Here is a 17,968-nt window from a genome sequence, read left to right as displayed (position 1 = left end):
TATGTGCAGGCAAGTAGAGTAATCCGGCATAGCATTATAAGTGCAGGCAAGTAGAGTAATCCAGCATGGCATTATAAGTGCAGGCAAGTAGAGTAATCCGGCATGGCATTGTATGTGCAGACAAGTAGAGTAATCCGGCATAGCATTATAAGTGCAGACAAGTAGAGTAGTCCGGCATGGCATTATAAATGCAGACAAGTAGAGTAATCCAGCATGGCATTATAAGTGCAGACAAGTAGAGTAGTCCGGCATGGCATTGTATGTGCAGGCAAGTAGAGTAATCCGGCATAGCATTATAAGTGCAGGCAAGTAGAGTAATCCGACATGGCATTATAAGTGCAGGCAAGTAGAGTAATCCGGCATGGCATTATAAGTGCAGGCAAGTAGAGTAATCTGGCATGGCATTGTATGTGCAGGCAAGTATAGTAATCCAGCATGGCATTATAAGTGCAGGCAAGTAGAGTAATCCAGCATGGCATTATAAGTGCAGGCAAGTAGAGTAATCCGGCATGGCATTGTATGTGCAGACAAGTAGAGTAATCCGGCATAGCATTATAAGTGCAGACAAGTAGAGTAGTCCGGCATGGCATTATAAGTGCAGGCAAGTAGAGTAATCCAGCATGGCATTATAAGTGCAGGCAAGTAGAGTAGTCCGGCATGGCATTGTATGTGCAGGCAAGTAGAGTAATCCGGCATAGCATTATAAGTGCAGACAAGTAGAGTAGTCCGGCATGGCATTATAAATGCAGACAAGTAGAGTAATCCAGCATGGCATTATAAGTGCAGACAAGTAGAGTAGTCCGGCATGGCATTGTATGTGCAGGCAAGTAGAGTAATCCGGCATAGCATTATAAGTGCAGGCAAGTAGAGTAATCCGACATGGCATTATAAGTGCAGGCAAGTAGAGTAATCCGGCATGGCATTATAAGTGCAGGCAAGTAGAGTAATCTGGCATGGCATTGTATGTGCAGGCAAGTATAGTAATCCAGCATGGCATTATAAGTGCAGGCAAGTAGAGTAATCCAGCATGGCATTATAAGTGCAGACAAGTAGAGTACTCCGGCATGGCATTATAAGTGCAGATAAGTAGAGATATCCGGCATGGCATTAGAAGTGCAGACAAGTAGAGTACTCCGGCATGGCATTATAAGTGCAGATAAGTAGAGTAATCCGGCATGGCATTAGAAGTGCAGACAAGTAGAGTCATCCGGCATGGCATTATAAGTGAAGGCAAGTAGAGTAATCTGGCATGGCATTATAAGTGCAGACAAGTAGAGTAATCCGGCATGGCATTATAAGTGCAGGCAAGTAGAGTCATCCGGCATGGCGCTATGTTCACAACGGGTTTGCTCACGATGGTGTACATACTTCACTGCCGTCTACTTTTAGTTTGCAAATCCTCTATATGTAAATCTGAGAATCCCATCTTGGACCACAGCCAGCGCCAATAAATTTCTACTAATATAGTACGGGTGTAAAAAGTATGAAGAACTTGTCTTACAATTGAACATAAAAGTTTTAAGCTTCAACGATAAAACTATTCATAGCAAAATGTCTGATGTCTCAAGCAAAGAAAACTGGTAAATTTCCAACAACTGAACCCAAATAAGTTGCTGACAAGTTTCTCACTTGTCTTCAGCATCTACCGACACCAGAATCTCCTTGTTGTCCTCCTCGTCTACATCTTCTTTTCTTCTCTCCTCGCCATCTTCTATGGTTTTCTCCGCAGACTCATCCACTGGACCCGGAGCTTGATCCATGTCTTGTTCCTGAGCTTCGATTTCCGTCGTCTCCTGGTTTGTTCTATCAGAATCCAATTCTTCTTCCTCCTTTTCGAGATGGAGGTTTGTAGTCGAGCCCCCGACGCTTACGTCCTCATCACGGTTTACTGACTTTTCTGCCGTCTCAATGGTTTGAGGGGACTCGCAGGTTTTTGATGTAGGAGGCAATGAAGTGCTCGGAGTCTCACAAGCCGTGGGTTCTCCTACATAATCCATCTCCCAATCTTCATCTTTGTCATTTGAGTCATCAGTCTTGGTGACTACTTTTTCTTCTTCTTGCCTTGACTTGAACCTGTCTTGAAAAGTTCCTACATTAGACCGAGGAGAAAAACTTTGCCGATTTCTTTGCTGCCAACTATCTCGATTATCCCCACCTCTCCCTCTACCATCCTGCCAGCGACCGCGTTTAAAAGAGCTGCCTCTATCCTGGCTTCTGTCAGGACTCTCCTGGAACCTTCTCCGCCCACCAGAATCCGAGTTCCACGATCTCTCTCCAAATCGCCTTTCTTGACCACTGAAGTTGCTTTGCCAAGACCGGCCACCAAAGTCCCCTCTGCCCCTTCCGAACCCCCTGTTAGAACTGTTTTGTCCTCTATTAGACCAGTTCTCCTCACTCTGCTTATCTCCAAACCTTGGAAAACCCCGCTGTGGTGGTGAACTTTGCTTTTCATAGTTAGAAGAGAACAGGTTAACTTTATTTCCGAACCCTTGGTTGGCTTTCTGGGCCCAGGTATTACTGTCAGACTGAGACATTCCTCTGTTGTCTTGCCCTGAAGGTGTCATGTTTATTGTGCTAGTAGTAAAGGGTGCTCCCATTTGGGGTGTTATACCGGAAAACAAGCTCTGGTTTTGGCTGGGTGTAGTACCCATAGCAAACTGGTTAAAATTTGGCATTGGATTTTGGCACGCTTGAACACCTTGCTGGGTACCACAAGGCATAAGACCTGGCTGGCATGCAGGATTCATATAGGGCATATTGTAAGGAGGTGAACCCATGCATGGACTATAGGGATATCCCATTTGTGGGAAGGGGCAACATGGGTACATAAGTGGGTAGCTTGGCATCTGAGAAGGCGTTTTGTAGGCTCCCAAAACTGCATTATTAAGCAAGTAGGACAATGCATCCAAACGTATTGGAACTGAGATTCCAGAGAGGGATGAGGATGATCCAGATCGCCCCACCAGAGACTGCAGATCTAATGCCCCACTAGTAGAAGAAGACTGCCCATGTCTGTCCACGGGGTGAGAAGACCTATGGTGTGAGGTGGGCACGATGGAGGATCGCGGCGGGGCTTGGGGTTTTCTCTCCTTTTGCTTTGCGCTATCATCTGGTGAAGCCGCTGGGTTATCTGAGCTGCTGATCTCCCTGATGAAGACGTCTTGGGATGAAGATAAAACTTCTCTCTCTGATGATCTACAAGAAAGACGAAAAAATATAAATATTAAGATCAAAGGAAACAATCTACTGCTGCTTTACTTACACTGCTGTACACATTATACTCCAGTCACCCAGAGAGCTGCGTCTATAACACCGGTCTGTATCTTATCTTATTAGTTCTGGAGCTGGAGAACTTAAAGGGGTACTCCGCTGCCCCATCGTTTGGAACATTTTGTGCTGAACGCTTGGAGCGTGCGGCAGGGGTCGTGATATCACCCCCCCCTCAATGCAAGTCTATGGGACGATATAACTCAGGATCAGTACAGGATAAGTAATGTAATGTATGTACACAGTGACCTCACCAGCAGAATAGTGAGTACAGCTCTGGAGTATAATACAGGATATATCTCAGGATCAGTACAGGATAAGTAATGTAATGTATGTACACAGTGACCTCACCAGCAGAATAGTGAGTACAGCTCTGGGGTATAATACAGGATATAACTCAGGGGCTCTGCCTTTAAAGTGCCTTAGCCTGTTGTCTCCCCCTGGTGGTGGGCTGATGCTGGCACATTAGTTTTTTGTTTTGAGCAGTTGGTTTATGGTAATATAGGGCTTGCAGGCGCTGAACTTGAGCTTTAGGGGTTTGTTGTTTGGCTTATAGTGTTATATGTATTTGTTATTGTATTTATTGTTGTAGTCTATTTGTATACTTATGTATTGTATATATTGTTAGTCTGTGTATATTTTATGTAATGTATATATTGTATATATTGTGTGATGCCACCTGGGGTTTGGGTTTAGTTTAGGTTGGGTGGTGGGTTAAAAAGGGGGAGGGGGTTTGTATGGGACTTTTATATATACAGAAAATCCTGGACTGGTTCATGGACGTCTGGTAACATGTACTGGGGGCATGGGATGCGGGACCAGCTCAGGGCCCAAAAAAAAAAAAAAAAAGTGGTGTTATTTTGTTTGTGTTGGTTTTTATTATTTTGTATATATTATTATTGTTGTTGTTGTTATTCTTTTTGGTATATTACTGGTATTGGGTTTTTGGTATTGCAACTGGGCCAGGAAATTCACATTTAGTATTAGTGTATATAGTTTATTAGTATGGTATGGGTATAATGGGTATTATAGGAATATGTCTTTTGTAAATATTGTATATATTTGTTTGTGTGCAGGAATGAGTGTGGGGTGGACCGGTGTTGTATTTTATGCTATGGTGCTTGGTTTTATGATCGTTATATTGATATGTTCTGTCGGATATGATATGTTTATGTTTTGTAATTTTTTTATTGTTATGTTTGAAATTTTAATAAAAGATCTACAGGATATAACTCAGGATCAGTACAGGATAAGTAATGTAATGTATGTACACAGTGACCTCACCAGCAGAATAGTGAGTACAGCTCTGGAGTATAATACAGGATATAACTCAGGATCAGTACAGGATAAGTAATGTAATGTATGTACACAGTGACCTCACCAGCAGAATAGTGAGTACAGCTCTGGAGTATAATACAGGATATAACTCAGGATCAGTACAGGATAAGTAATGTAATGTATGTACACAGTGACCCCACCAGCAGAATAGTGAGTACAGCTCTGGAGTATAATACAGGATATAACTCAGGATCAGTACAGGATAAGTAATGTAATGTATGTACACAGTGACCTCACCAGCAGAATAGTGAGTACAGCTCTGGGGTATAATACAGGATATAACTCAGGATCAGTACAGGATAAGTAATGTAATGTATGTACACAGTGACCTCACCAGCAGAATAGTGAGTACAGCTCTGGGGTATAATACAGGATATAACTCAGGATCAGTACAGGATAAGTAATGTAATGTATGTACACAGTGACCTCACCAGCAGAATAGTGAGTACAGCTCTGGAGTATAATACAGGATATAACTCAGGATCAGTACAGGATAAGTAATGTAATGTATGTACACAGTGACCTCACCAGCAGAATAGTGAGTACAGCTCTGGGGTATAATACAGGATATAATTCAGGATCAGTACAGGATAAGTAATGTAATGTATGTACACAGTGACCTCACCAGCAGAATAGTGAGTACAGCTCTGGAGTATAATACAGGATATATCTCAGGATCAGTACAGGATAAGTAATGTAATATATGTACACAGTGACCTCACCAGCAGAATAGTGAGTACAGCTCTGGAGTATAATACAGGATATAACTCAGGATCAGTACAGGATAAGTAATGTAATGTATGTACACAGTGACCTCACCAGCAGAATAGTGAGTGCAGCTCTGGAGTATAATACGGGACATAACTCAGGATCAGTACAGGATAAGTAATGTAATGTATGTACACAGTGACCTCACCAGCAGAATAGTGAGTACTGCTCTGGAGTATAATACACAGTGACTCCACCAGCAGAATAGTGAGTACAGCTCTGGAGTATAATACACAGTGACTCCACCAGCAGAATAGTGAGTACAGCTCTGGAGTATAATACACAGTGACTCCACCAGCAGAATAGTGAGTGCAGCTCTGGAGTATAATACTGTATAGTGACTACTCAAGGATTATATTACATTCGCTTTCTCTATAGTAAACAATAAACCATGGACAAAACTTCTACGTCAGACCCCTGTACAGCTCCTGGGTGTGAAGAGGCCCTTAGATCAGTACTGCGGGGACTATGGCTGGTAAAGGCCTCATACAGCCCGACAAGGGGCGGAGCGTTACACACTCGCCCCGCCCACAACGGTGCCTTCTGAATTTCGGCTTATGAAAGTCGCCCATATATATATGTATTATAAGCCTGAGGCCAGTACAGAGGCCGTCCTGCTGTTATATCGGTACAGCCCTGATATACGGCCGATGCTCGGCGCTCTACACCCGGGGTTCACCTCTCCCGGGCGTTCTCCATCTTCTCCGTCACTTCGGTACCGCGCGTCTCGCTCCTCTGGCAGATCACTCCGCGCATGGACGCAGCACACAGCGGTAACGGGATAACTGAGGCGCTTGTTATTCCTCCGCGGAAGGGACTATCTTCTTCTTATGTGAATGACAATAATCCCAATATGGAGATTTGTTTCCTTGTATAGTGGAGAGGCTGCCAGGCCACTGTTCACACACGATATAAAATGAAAAAGAAGACCGGGGCTGAAGGACGGGAGAGCAATATCGGTGGCATCTAGGGATACCGCCTGGCCCGGATTTTAGCCGGTATTTTGGCCACCCTGCTGTTATTTTTATATTAAATATATTGGCAATGCAATGGCCAGTATTTATACAACCAATCCTCCAACTCCAGGAATGTTGCACCATATACTACACCAGTGTTCCCCAACCAGAGCGCCTCCAGCTTTTGCAAAACTACAACTCCCAGCATGCCCGCACAGCCAACGTCTGTCCTTATCAGCTCCGCTGAGCTGCCGGGATAGTTTTACTTTCAGTTTAGATGCCGCAATCAACTTTGATTGTGGCGTCTAAAGGGTTAATCAGGCATCGGCCCGATCGGCAGTGCCCGGCATTAGCCCTGGGTCCTGGCTGCCCGTAGCAACCGGGACCCACGGGGTTTAACCTGTTCTCCGCTCTTGAACGGTTTAAACCCCATTAGCGGGATCAGGGCGTACAGGTACACCCTGAGTCCTTAAAGGGAACCTGTCATAGGCATTAAATATGGTAAAATCTTCTAGCTCCCTGTGGAGGTGACTACTTATGGGGCCAGCAGGGAACAGCTTCTAACATCAATCCTTACCATCCCCTGGGGTTTGTTAGGAAGAAGATTTCACCATAGATAACGCCTTGCCACATGTTATTTATGATAAGATCTCATGATAGGTTCCCTTTAAGGACTCGGGAATGGGGGCGTACCAGTACGCCCTGCGTTCTAAAAGGGGCACTCCGGCGCTAAGATGCCTGATCGCGGGGGTCCCACCGCTGGGGACCTCTGTGTTCTTCCATGTCGCACCCCGTTAGAATCAGTCCCCGGAGCGTGCTCGCTCCTGGTCTGATTACTAGCGATCATGGGGACGGAGCATAGTGACATCACGGCTCCGCCCCCATGTGACATCACGTTCTGCCCCCTCAATGCAAGCCTATGGAGGGGGCGTGACAGCTGTTACCCAGCTGGGTTTACACATTTAAAGGGGTATTCCGGGTGTATACATTTTATCCCCTTAGCCAAAGGAGTCCCGCCGCTGGGGACCCCCCGCAATTTCAATGCAGCTTCCGGCATTCTGTGCTGGGTGCTGTGTCCGAGACGGGGATATGACGTCACAGTCACACCCCCTAGTGATGTTACGCCATGACTCCTCCATTCATGTCTATGGGAGGGGCCGTTATGCCCCCTCCCATAGACATGAATGGAGGAGGCATGGTGTGACGTCACTAGGGGGTCGTGACCGTGACGTCATGTCCCCATCTTGGAAGCAGAACCCGGCACAGAATTCCGGGGGCTGCACCGAGATCGCCGACCCCTGCAATCATACATCTTATCCCCTATCCTTTGGATAGGGGATAAGATGTATAAACCCGAAATATCCCTTTAACTGAAGTGCTAACAGTGTTATCTTGCCCCACATCATGTGCGCATATAACAAATGAGGCCGACATAAAGTAGACATATTGTAAATGTGGATTAAAAATGTATTTATGTGGCAAAACTATTTCTCAAACAAGCATAAACTTTCAAATCTTTGTCACAAAAAACAATCACAATCACTTGGGTCAGTAAAAGTATTCTAAAGTTATTACCATTTAAAGAGTCACAGGACAGATTTGAAAAATGGGGCTTGGTCATTAAGGTAAAAACAGGCCAAGAAATAAAGGGGTTAAAAATCTCAATCTTTCCAGTACTTATCAGCTGCTGTATGCTCCACATGAAGATGTGTAGTTCTTTCCAGGCTGACCACAGTGCTCTCTGCTGCCACCTCTGTCCATGTCAGGAACTGTCCAGAGCAGGAGAGGTTTGCTAAGGGGATTTGCTCCTACTCTGGACAGTTTCTGACACAGACAGAGGTGGCAGCAGAGAGCACTGTGGTCAGACTAGAAAGAACTACACAACTTACTCTCAAGCATAGAGCAGCTCATAAGTACTGGAAGAAACAAGATTTTTAAATAGAAGTAATTTACAAATCTGTATAACTTTCTGGCACCAGTTGACTTGAATTTCTTTTTCCAGAGTACCCCTTTAAGGAGGCCATGTGTGATGTCATCAGGTGCCCCAGAGAACACTAGGTATCCTATTTCCCTCCAATAATAATCGCTTCCCCACACTTTTCCTTTTTCTCAGGTTTGCGAGCTGACGAGATTTGCGCAGGATGGATTTGTTTTATCTGCTGTTGCAGACGGTTCTTCTCCTGTGTGGGGCGGAGGTCGTGTCATCTTGCCTACTTTGCTTCACGACTTCAAGGGAAAGAGACGACATTTGTAGATATGCTGTCTCGCTGGAAAAAATTGAGGCCGTGGACTGCCTTCAAAGGCTCCAGAGGGGTTTTGATCCCCTGAATAACATCTCAATAGGTAACTATTACCTCCTTCCATTGATCATTGTTCCTTCAAGTCATAGAACAGGGATCTCAAAACTGTGGCCATCCGTACATTGCAACTAGAGACTTATACTCTATGGACGCACAGAAGGGCCTAGTACAGTATGGGGCACTGAGAGGGCCTACAACTATATGGGGGTACAGAGAGGCCTACAAATATATGGGGGCACAGAGGGGCCAACTACTATATGGGGGCACAGAGGGGCCTACTACGATATGGGGGCACAGAGAGGCCTACAAATATATGGGGGCACAGAGGAGCCAACTACTATATGGGGGCACAGAGGGGCCTACTACTATATGGGGCACAGAGGGGCCTACTACTATATGGGGAACAGAGGGGCCTACTACTATATGGGGAACAGAGGGGCCTACTACTATATGGGGGCACAGAGGAGCCTAATACTATATGGGGCACAGAGGGGCCTACTACTATATGGGGGCACAGAGGGGGCTACTAATATATGGGGCACAGAGAGGCCTACTACTATATGGGGGCACAGAGGGGCCTACTACTATATGGGGCACAGAGGGGCGTACTACTGTATAGGGGCACAGAGAGGGCCTACTACTATATGGGGTCACAGAGGGGCCTACTACTGTATGGGAACACAGAGATGCCCTACAACTATATGGGGGCACAGAGGGGCCTACTACTGTATGGGAACACAGAGATGCCCTACAACTATATGGGGGCACAGAGGGAGCTACTACTGAATGGGGGCACAGACAGAGCCTACAACTATATGGGGGCAAAGAGGGACCTACGTCTGGAGGTTTCAAAACTGAGGAGAGGGACTTTGCAGTCTATTTCATTCCTGTATTATATTTGCTTCATTCAGAGCGGAGGAGAGGCCCCGTGTAGGGTTATACATAAACACAGCCCAGGAGAGATAGGGAGAGGAGCAGGAGGCCTGGGGAGATAGGGAGAGGAGCAGGGGGTCTGGGGACATAGGGAGAGGAGCAGGGTGGGGGCTGGGGAGATAGGGAGAGGAGCGGGGGGTCTGGGGACATAGGGAGAGGAGCGGGGGGTCTGGGAACATAGGGAGAGGAGCGGGGGAGCCTGGGGACATAGGGAGAGGAGCAGGGGGTCTGGGGACATAGGGAGAGGAGCGGGGGGTCTGGGGACATAGGGAGAGGAGCGGGGGGTCTGGGAACATAGGGAGAGGAGCGGGGGAGCCTGGGGAGATAGGGAGAGGAGCAGGAGGCCTGGGGACATAGGGAGAGGAGCGGGGGAGCCTGGGGAGATAGGGAGAGGAGCAGGAGGCCTGGGGACATAGGGAGAGGTGGAGGGGGCCTGGGGAGATAGGGAGAGGAGCAGGGGGCCTGGGGAGATAGGGAGAGGAGCAGGGGGGCCTGGGGAGATAGGGAGAGGAGCAGGGGGGCCTGGGGACATAGGGAGAGGTGGAGGGGGCCTGGGGACATAGGGAGAGGAGCAGGAGGCCTGGGGAGATAGGGAGAGGAGCAGGGGAGCCTGGAGAGATAGGGAGAGGAGCAGGGGGCCTGGAGAGATGGGGAGAGGAGCAGGGGGGCCTGGGGACATAGGGAGAGGTGGAGGGGGCCTGGGGACATAGGGAGAGGAGCAGGAGGCCTGGGGAGATAGGGAGAGGAGCAGGGGAGCCTGGAGAGATAGGGAGAGGAGCAGGGGGCCTGGAGAGATGGGGAGAGGAGCAGGGGGGCCTGGGGAGATAAGGATAGGAGCAGGGGGGCCTGGGGAGATAGGGAGAGGAGCAGGGGGCCTGGAGAGATAGGGAGAGGAGCAGGGGAGCCTGGAGAGATAGGGAGAGGAGCAGGGGGCCTGGGGAGATAGGGAGAGGAGCAGGGGGCCTGGAGAGATAGGGAGAGGAGCAGGGGGCCTGGAGAGATGGGGAGAGGAGCGGGGGGTCTGGGGACATAGGGAGAGGAGCAGGGGGTCTGGGGACATAGGGAGAGGAGCGGGGGGTCTGGGGACATAGGGAGAGGAGCGGGGGGTCTGGGAACATAGGGAGAGGAGCGGGGGAGCCTGGGGAGATAGGGAGAGGAGCAGGAGGCCTGGGGACATAGGGAGAGGTGGAGGGGGCCTGGGGAGATAGGGAGAGGAGCAGGGGGCCTGGGGAGATAGGGAGAGGAGCAGGGGGGCCTGGGGAGATAGGGAGAGGAGCAGGGGGGCCTGGGGACATAGGGAGAGGTGGAGGGGGCCTGGGGACATAGGGAGAGGAGCAGGAGGCCTGGGGAGATAGGGAGAGGAGCAGGGGAGCCTGGAGAGATAGGGAGAGGAGCAGGGGGCCTGGAGAGATGGGGAGAGGAGCAGGGGGGCCTGGGGAGATAAGGATAGGAGCAGGGGGGCCTGGGGAGATAGGGAGAGGAGCAGGGGGCCTGGAGAGATAGGGAGAGGAGCAGGGGAGCCTGGAGAGATAGGGAGAGGAGCAGGGGGCCTGGGGAGATAGGGAGAGGAGCAGGGGGCCTGGAGAGATAGGGAGAGGAGCAGGGGGCCTGGAGAGATGGGGAGAGGAGCAGGGGGGCCTGGGGAGATGGGGAGATGAGCAGGGGGCCTGGGGAGATGGGGAGAGGAACAGGAGGCCTGGGGACATAGGAAGAGAAGCAGGGGGGGCTGGGGAGATAGGGAGAGGAGCAGGGGGGCCTGGAGAGATAGGGAGAGGAGCAGGGGGCCTGGAGAGATAGGGAGAGGAGCAGGGGGCCTGGAGAGATAGGGAGAGGAGCAGGGGGCCTGGGGTGATAAGCAGGAAGCATGGGGTGATAGTGAGAGGAGAGGGCGCCTCTGGATATGTCACTAATGTGGGGGGTACAATTTTAGAAAATTGGCTGCCTAGGGATACTTGCGCTAAGGAAGGTTGGGAACCACTGGTCTAGACTATAGCTTCACTGGTGGTTCCTTCACAGCTGTCAGAGCAGGACATCTCTTCGGTACAGCATCCACCCAGAAAACCCATCTCCGCCATAGATCACTATATACAAAGTCAGCAGGACCCCCCATAATTCTCACGTCTTCTCTTTGCAGCCTTTTCACAGGTGCAAGATATTAAAAAGCGTCTGAAAACCTTCGGAGACGAAGTTAAAAAGATTGAAAAATTATGTAAGTTCCTGAAATATCAAAAATTTTCTCCAATTTCTTTTTGATTGAAAAGTAGTAAATGTCGATTTCCTTCTATTTCTATCCTGCTTCTTCTAGTCTTCCCACCAGCTTGGGTGGAACAATTTGAATATAAGATGGCGGACTTTGTAAAAGGCGTGAAGGAACTTGTTGCAGGTAAGTGACTTCAGATCCTCTGATACAGACAGTGGATATATTTGATGTATTCCCCATAATCTCATGTCGGTGACCCTCTCCCCCCAGAAATCATTAATCTCTGAAATCTCCCACTAGGTCATCCAGCGGCACAATGTAGACCTCCATGTGGTGAGTAATGACATTAGATAAGATGTATTATACATAGGGGGCGTCATTTACCTCAGACATGTGACCTCTCTTGTCTCCCCCCCCCAGGCCGTCAAAAAGAAGCCTGGACCTATTCGTGCAGCAAGTGTGTGGTGGTGGATTGCCAGCTCCCTGTCTCCTGCCCCAGTAAGATCATTTCTATAGTTTTATTTTATTTTATATAAAGCTTTTAGTTTATTACTCTCTGTGTTACATAATATTTTCTCTTTTTTCAGTTCAAGAAACACAAGTTAACGCCTATGAAAAGACCATGATCCCGTGCGGAGGGACATTTGTAATTCCAGAACATGATAAAATCACCTGGAAATTTTCCAAAGATGTAAGTCTCCAGGTTACATTTATAAATAGAGATAAGCGAGCTGAACCTGTAGAACTAAGAAGTGACCAACAGAGATAGGAGGAGGAGCTCATATATAATAGTACAACCATTATATATGAGCTCCTCCTCCTATAAAGCAGCAGAGAGCGTTCTGCATCTGTTCTGTCAGCGCTAAATCTGTTCTCATTGGAAGTTAAGTGTAACATGTTTTTTGTTTTATACTCATTGTGATAGTCCACATGGAGGGTTTTGTATCACTTTCTCACTTTCTGTGAGGCCAATCTTGTTTCTACACCACAAAATGGGAATCATTCACAGCTTGTAAAAAGCCATTGCTTCTCCCGATATTCTTGTGCGCATATAAACACTGGCAGCATCTGCCTCCAAAGAGGGACACTTAAAGTGTTCCTGGCGTTAACAAAAACTTGTAATATAATGTAGATGATACAATAATATGTATATTTGTAATATATATTGATTAAAAAACTGTATATTTTTGGGTGAAAAAATGCTGTCCCTGCAGCTATTATCTGTGTGTCTCTGTGAGGAGACCAAATACAGAAAGGGTGGGCGGGACAAGCAGGGATCTGTGCAGACTCCAAACTTGTCAATCATCTTGATGTGTGAGCCGGGAGCATGTCACAGAGCCTCACTGTACAGAGCCCTGCTTGTCCTCAGTGTACAGAGCCCTGCTTGTCCTCAGTGTACAGAGCCCTGCTTGTCCTCAGTGTACAGATCCCTGCTTGTCCTCAGTGTACAGAGCCCTGCTTGTCCTCAGCGTACAGAGCCCTGCTTGTCCTCAGTGTACAGAGCCCTGCTTGTCCTCAGTGTACAGAGCCCTGCTTGTCCTCAGTGTACAGAGCCCTGATTGTCCTCAGTGTACAGAGCCCCGCTTGTCCTCAGTGTACAGAGCCCTGCTTGTCCTCAGTGTACAGAGCACTGCTTGTCCTCAGTGTACAGAGCCCTGCTTGTCCTCAGTGTACAGAGCCTTGCTTGTCCTCATTGTACAGAGCCTTGCTTGTCCTCAGTGTAAAGAGTCCTGCTTGTCCTCAGTGTACAGAGCCCTGCTTGTCCTCAGTGTACAGAGCCCCGCTTGTCCTCAGTGTACAGAGCCCCGCTTGTCTTCAGTGTACAGAGCCCTGCTTGTCCTCAGTGTACAGAGCCCTGCTTGTCCTCAGTGAACAGAGCCCTGCTTGTCCTCAGTGAACAGAGCCCTGCTTGTCCTCAGTGTACAGAGCCCTGCTTGACCTCGTTGTACAGAGCCCTGCGTGTTCTCAGTGTACAGAGCCCTGCTTTTCCTCAGTTTACAGAGCACTGATTGTCCTCAGTGCACAGGACCCTGCTTGTCCTCAGTGTACGGAGCCCTACTTGTCCTCAGTGTACAGAGCCCTGCTTGTCCTCAGTGTACAGAGCCCTGCTTGTCCTCAGTGTACAGAGCCCTGCTTGTCCTCAGTGTACAGAGCCATGCTTGTCCTCAGTGTACAGAGCCCTGCTTGTCCTCAGTGTACAGAGCCCTGCTTGTCCTCAGTGTACAGAGCCCTGCTTGTCCTAAGTGTACAGAGCCCTGCTTGTCCTCAGTGTACAGAGCACTGCTTGTCCTCAGTGTACAGAGCCCTGCTTGTCCTCAGTGTACAGAGCCTTGCTTGTCCTCAGTGTACAGAGTCCTGCTTGTCCTCATTGTACAGAGCTCTGCTTGTCCTCAGTGTACAGAGCCCTGCTTGTCCTCAGTGTACAGAGCCCCGCTTGTCTTCAGTGTACAGAGCCCTGCTTTTCCTCAGTGTACAGAGCCCTGTTTGTTCTCAGTGTACAGAGCACTGCTTGTACTCAGTGTACAGAGCCCTGCTTGTCCTCAGTGTACAGAGCCTTGCTTGTCCTCAGTGTACAGAGTCCTGCTTGTCCTCAGTGTACAGAGCCCTGCTTGTCCTCAGTGTACAGAGCCCTGCTTGTCCTCAGTGTACAGAGCCCCGCTTGTCCTCATTGTACAGAGCCCTGCTTGTCCTCAGTGTACAGAGTCCCGCTTGTCCGAGCCCCGCTTGTCCTCAGTGTACAGAGCCCCCCTTGTCCTCAGTGTACAGAGCCCTGCTTGTCCTCAGTGTACAGAGCCCCGCTTGACCTCAGTGTACAGAACCCCGCTTGTCCTCAGCGTACAGAGCCCTGCTTGTCCTCAGTGTACAGAGCCCTGCTTGTCCTCAGTGTACAGAGCCCTGTTTGTCCTCAGTGTACAGAGTCCTGCTTGTACTCAGTGTATAGAGCCCTGCTTTTCCTCAGTGTACAGAGCCCTGCTTGTCCTAAGTGTACAGAGCACTGCTTGTCCTCAGTGTACAGAGCCCTGCTTGTCCTCAGTGTACAGAGCCTTGCTTGTCCTCAGTGTACAGAGTCCTGCTTGTCCTCATTGTACAGAGCTCTTCTTGTCCTCAGTGTACAGAGCCCTGCTTGTCCTCAGTGTACAGAGCCCCGCTTGTCTTCAGTGTACAGAGCCCTGCTTGTCCTCAGTGTACAGAGCCCTGCTTGTTCTCAGTGTACAGAGCCCTGCTTGTACTCAGTGTACAGAGCCCTGCTTGTCCTCAGTGTACAGAGCCTTGCTTGTCCTCAGTGTACAGAGTCCTGCTTGTCCTCAGTGTACAGAGCCCTGCTTGTCCTCAGTGTACAGAGCCCTGCTTGTCCTCAGTGTACAGAGCCCTGCTTGTCCTCAGTGTACAGAGTCCCGCTTGTCCGAGCCCTGCTTGTCCTCAGTGTACAGAGCCCCCCTTGTCCTCAGTGTAAAGAGCCCTGCTTGTCCTCAGTGTACAGAGCCCTGCTTGACCTCAGTGTACAGAACCCCGCTTGTCCTCAGCGTACAGAGCCCTGCTTGTCCTCAGTGTACAGAGCCCTGCTTGTCCTCCGTGTACAGAGCCCTGTTTGTCCTCAGTGTACAGAGTCCTGCTTGTCCTCAGTGTATAGAGCCCTGCTTTTCCTCAGTGTACAGAGTCCTGCTTGTCCTCAGTGTACAGAGCCCTGCTTGTCCTCAGTGTACAGAGCCCCGCTTGTCCTCAGTGTACAGAGCCCTGCTTGTCCTCAGTGTACAGAGCCCTGTTTGTCCTCAGTGTACAGAGTCCTGCTTGTCCTCAGTGTACAGAGCCCTGCTTGTCCTCAGTGTACAGAGCCCTGCTTGTCCTCAGTGTACAGAGCCCTGCTTGTCCTCAGTGTACAGAGCCCTGCTTGTCCTCAGTGTACAGATTGTGAAGTACATGCTCTGATTGAACCAGAACTTTGGTGAAATGGCAAAACCCTTCTATTCCAGTACAAGGACCTTTAACCCCCCCTCCTCCATCCCCGTCCCCCAAGACCTGTTCCTGACACAATTGTTCCACATATGAGTAATGTCTTCTCTTATGGCCTCAATGTTTTCACTTTCAGAGGTGGACACATGACTTAAGCCTTTTCAAAGAAATCGAACAAGAAAGTGGCCAATTTCTAATATTCAGTCCCGTCCAGGAAAAAGACAAAGGGACTTATGTGTGTGAGATAACCGATGAGGATGATGTGATAAGTGTACGAGCCTTTCATTATCTGAATGGTAAGAAATCTCTTTTCTAGAACATTGTTGTGTATCACATAAATGTATAAAGCCCCTCCTACCTCAGCAGTGCTCTAACAGTAAAGAACTCTTTCTGATAACCTCTCTGTCTGTCTTTGATCCAGCACAGCCTATCACCATATTTACTTCTTTGTATCTTCTGATTTTCAGTGCGAAGAGCCAAAACAGATGAGGGTATGAGGGTGCAGGCGATATTCAACAGGGTAGTGATACCAGCAACAACCCCCACAGAGACAAAGAAGAAAGTAGAGGAGAATCATCTGCCCTCCCTTACAGACGCCATCACTGCCTTCCTCCAGAGCAAGATTGGCTATTCCATCTGTGCAGGAGTTGTCATCATGGTCTGTACAATTTTAGTTGGGTTTCTATGGCGTTATGCCAATAGCGTGGACTGGTGATACAACCAACAACTGCCAAGAAAAAAAAAAAAAAATCCCCTACACCTTTATCCTTATCCTACCCAAAAAAAAAAAAAATCCCCTAACCCTTTATCCTTATCCTACCCAAAAAAAACACAAAACAAAAAAAAAAAAAATCCCCTAACCCTTTATCCTTATCCTACCCCCAAAAAAATCCCCTAACCCTTTATCCTTATCCTACCCAAAAAAAACACAAAACAAAAAGTAAAAAATCCTCTAACCCTTTATCCTTATCCTACCCCAAAAAAAAATATCCCCTAACCCCTTATCCTTACCCTATTCCAAAAAATATCCCCTAACCCCTTATCCTTACCCTATCCACCCAAAAAAAATAATCCCTAACCCGTTATCCTTACCCTATCCTAAGAAAAGTAAAATAAATTGTGTGTGTTAATCGTTTTTTCCTCTTTTGGGATACATAATTCTTTCATTTTTCCATATGAGAACTTTGTCCTTGATTAATTGTACTAAATTGTTATGATGATTTTTATTTTACCATTGATTAAAATAAAAATAAAAAAAAACACAATTTGGACATATTTTAATTGGGTGGGGAGGGGGGGGGGGGCAATTTTACTTACCGTATTTTGTGGGTCAATATGATTAGAACGATCCCCATGGTTACAGCTTTACTATTATTCTACTGCTAAAAAAAATAAAATAAAACTTTTTGTAAGAAAAGTAGTATGCTTAACCTCTTAAAGGGGTTCCAAACGCTGGAGCCGACGCTAGGAGCTCGTGACATTATAGCCACGCCCCCTCAATGCAAGTCTATGGGAGGGGGCGTGACAGCCGTCACACCCCCTCAATTAGACTTGCATTGAGAGGGTGGGGTGTGACGTCATGAGGGGGCGGGGATATTATGTCACGAGCTCCCGGCGCCGGCTCCAGCGTTCGGAACACTTTGTGGAGTACCCCTTGTAATGTTGCTTTAAGAGTTATACCATGTGATATGTCATGTGATTGTTGCCCAGGAGGTACCAGTGAGCAGGTGATCCCAAGAGTGACCTATGGGCTCCCTGCTAGTCTCCCCCATATAATCCCTGGGTGGAGCTTCTCTCTCTTCTGCTGAGATCCAGTACAGTCTTGTCTAGTGTGTGTGTCCAGAGTGTTGGAGACCTCAAAGTCCAGTCCTGCAGCCGCCATCAAGTCAAGTAAGATAAAGTCACAGTCATGAGTCAAGTCAGTCCCTGTCATCTGTCAGGTCAGCGTGGTCTGCATTCAATTGTCCAATCCTACTACAGATATATCACTAAACTCCTTGGGGAAGTTACTCCCCTCAGGCATAACCCTGACGGCCGCCACGCCCCCTCCCATAGACTTGCATAGCGGGGGCAGGGGGGGGATGTCACATGGGGGCGGAGTCGTCACGATACTCCTGCCCCGTAGTCGGCACCCGGCAGTTTGTGAGCTGGCAGCGCGGCGTGTAGCTCAAAGAGGTGGGTGCCGAATGCAATATTGCGGGGGCCACTAATCCCGTAGATGGGAGAAAATATGTAATTTGGGATTTTGTGAACTG

At 48.4% G+C, this 17,968-nt stretch overlaps 2 protein-coding genes across 3 annotated transcripts; one reads left to right on the top strand and one right to left on the bottom strand.

The window, feature by feature from the left end:
• Nucleotides 1-1,177: 1,177 nt before the first annotated feature.
• On the bottom strand, nt 1,178-6,181 carry LOC130293566 (uncharacterized). The gene is made up of 2 exons (XM_056542393.1): nt 6,053-6,181; nt 1,178-3,195 (listed from the first exon to the last, which is right to left on the bottom strand). The coding sequence occupies exons 1-2, from the start codon at nt 6,127-6,129 to the stop codon at nt 1,626-1,628; spliced, it is 1,647 nt and encodes a 548-aa protein (XP_056398368.1). The 5' UTR covers nt 6,130-6,181; the 3' UTR covers nt 1,178-1,625.
• Nucleotides 5,752-16,473, top strand: SPACA6 (sperm acrosome associated 6). 2 transcript variants are annotated; one of them, XM_056542395.1, is made up of 9 exons: nt 5,752-6,146; nt 8,443-8,672; nt 11,697-11,771; nt 11,868-11,945; nt 12,063-12,095; nt 12,183-12,260; nt 12,350-12,453; nt 15,850-16,009; nt 16,181-16,473. In XM_056542395.1, exons 2-9 carry the CDS (start codon nt 8,471-8,473, stop codon nt 16,426-16,428), a joined length of 978 nt encoding a protein of 325 aa, XP_056398370.1. In that variant the 5' UTR covers nt 5,752-6,146; nt 8,443-8,470; the 3' UTR covers nt 16,429-16,473. The 2 variants fall into 2 exon arrangements, with proteins under 2 accessions (XP_056398370.1, XP_056398369.1); XM_056542394.1 differs by lacking the exon at nt 5,752-6,146 and adding an exon at nt 6,233-6,371.
• The last annotated feature ends 1,495 nt before the right edge of the window (nt 16,474-17,968 follow it).

Source organism: Hyla sarda, chromosome 10 (genome assembly GCF_029499605.1).
Source record: "Hyla sarda isolate aHylSar1 chromosome 10, aHylSar1.hap1, whole genome shotgun sequence".
Classification (NCBI taxonomy): domain Eukaryota; kingdom Metazoa; phylum Chordata; class Amphibia; order Anura; family Hylidae; genus Hyla; species Hyla sarda.
This window is presented reverse-complemented; position numbering and strand designations above follow the sequence as displayed.

Bases quoted from the DNA above. Each gene is read 5' to 3' on its own strand.
- LOC130293566 (XM_056542393.1), bottom strand. From the start codon at position 6,129: ATGCGCGGAGTGATCTGCCAGAGGAGCGAGACGCGCGGTACCGAAGTG. The intron at 3,196-6,052 runs GTGAACCCCGGG...TCTTTCTTGTAG, and splicing joins ATGGAGAACGCCCGGGAGAG to ATCATCAGAGAGAGAAGTTT.
- SPACA6 (XM_056542395.1), top strand. From the start codon at position 8,471: ATGGATTTGTTTTATCTGCTGTTGCAGACGGTTCTTCTCCTGTGTGGG. The intron at 11,946-12,062 runs GTAAGTGACTTC...ATCTCCCACTAG, and splicing joins CGTGAAGGAACTTGTTGCAG to GTCATCCAGCGGCACAATGT. The intron at 16,010-16,180 runs GTAAGAAATCTC...TCTGATTTTCAG, and splicing joins AGCCTTTCATTATCTGAATG to TGCGAAGAGCCAAAACAGAT.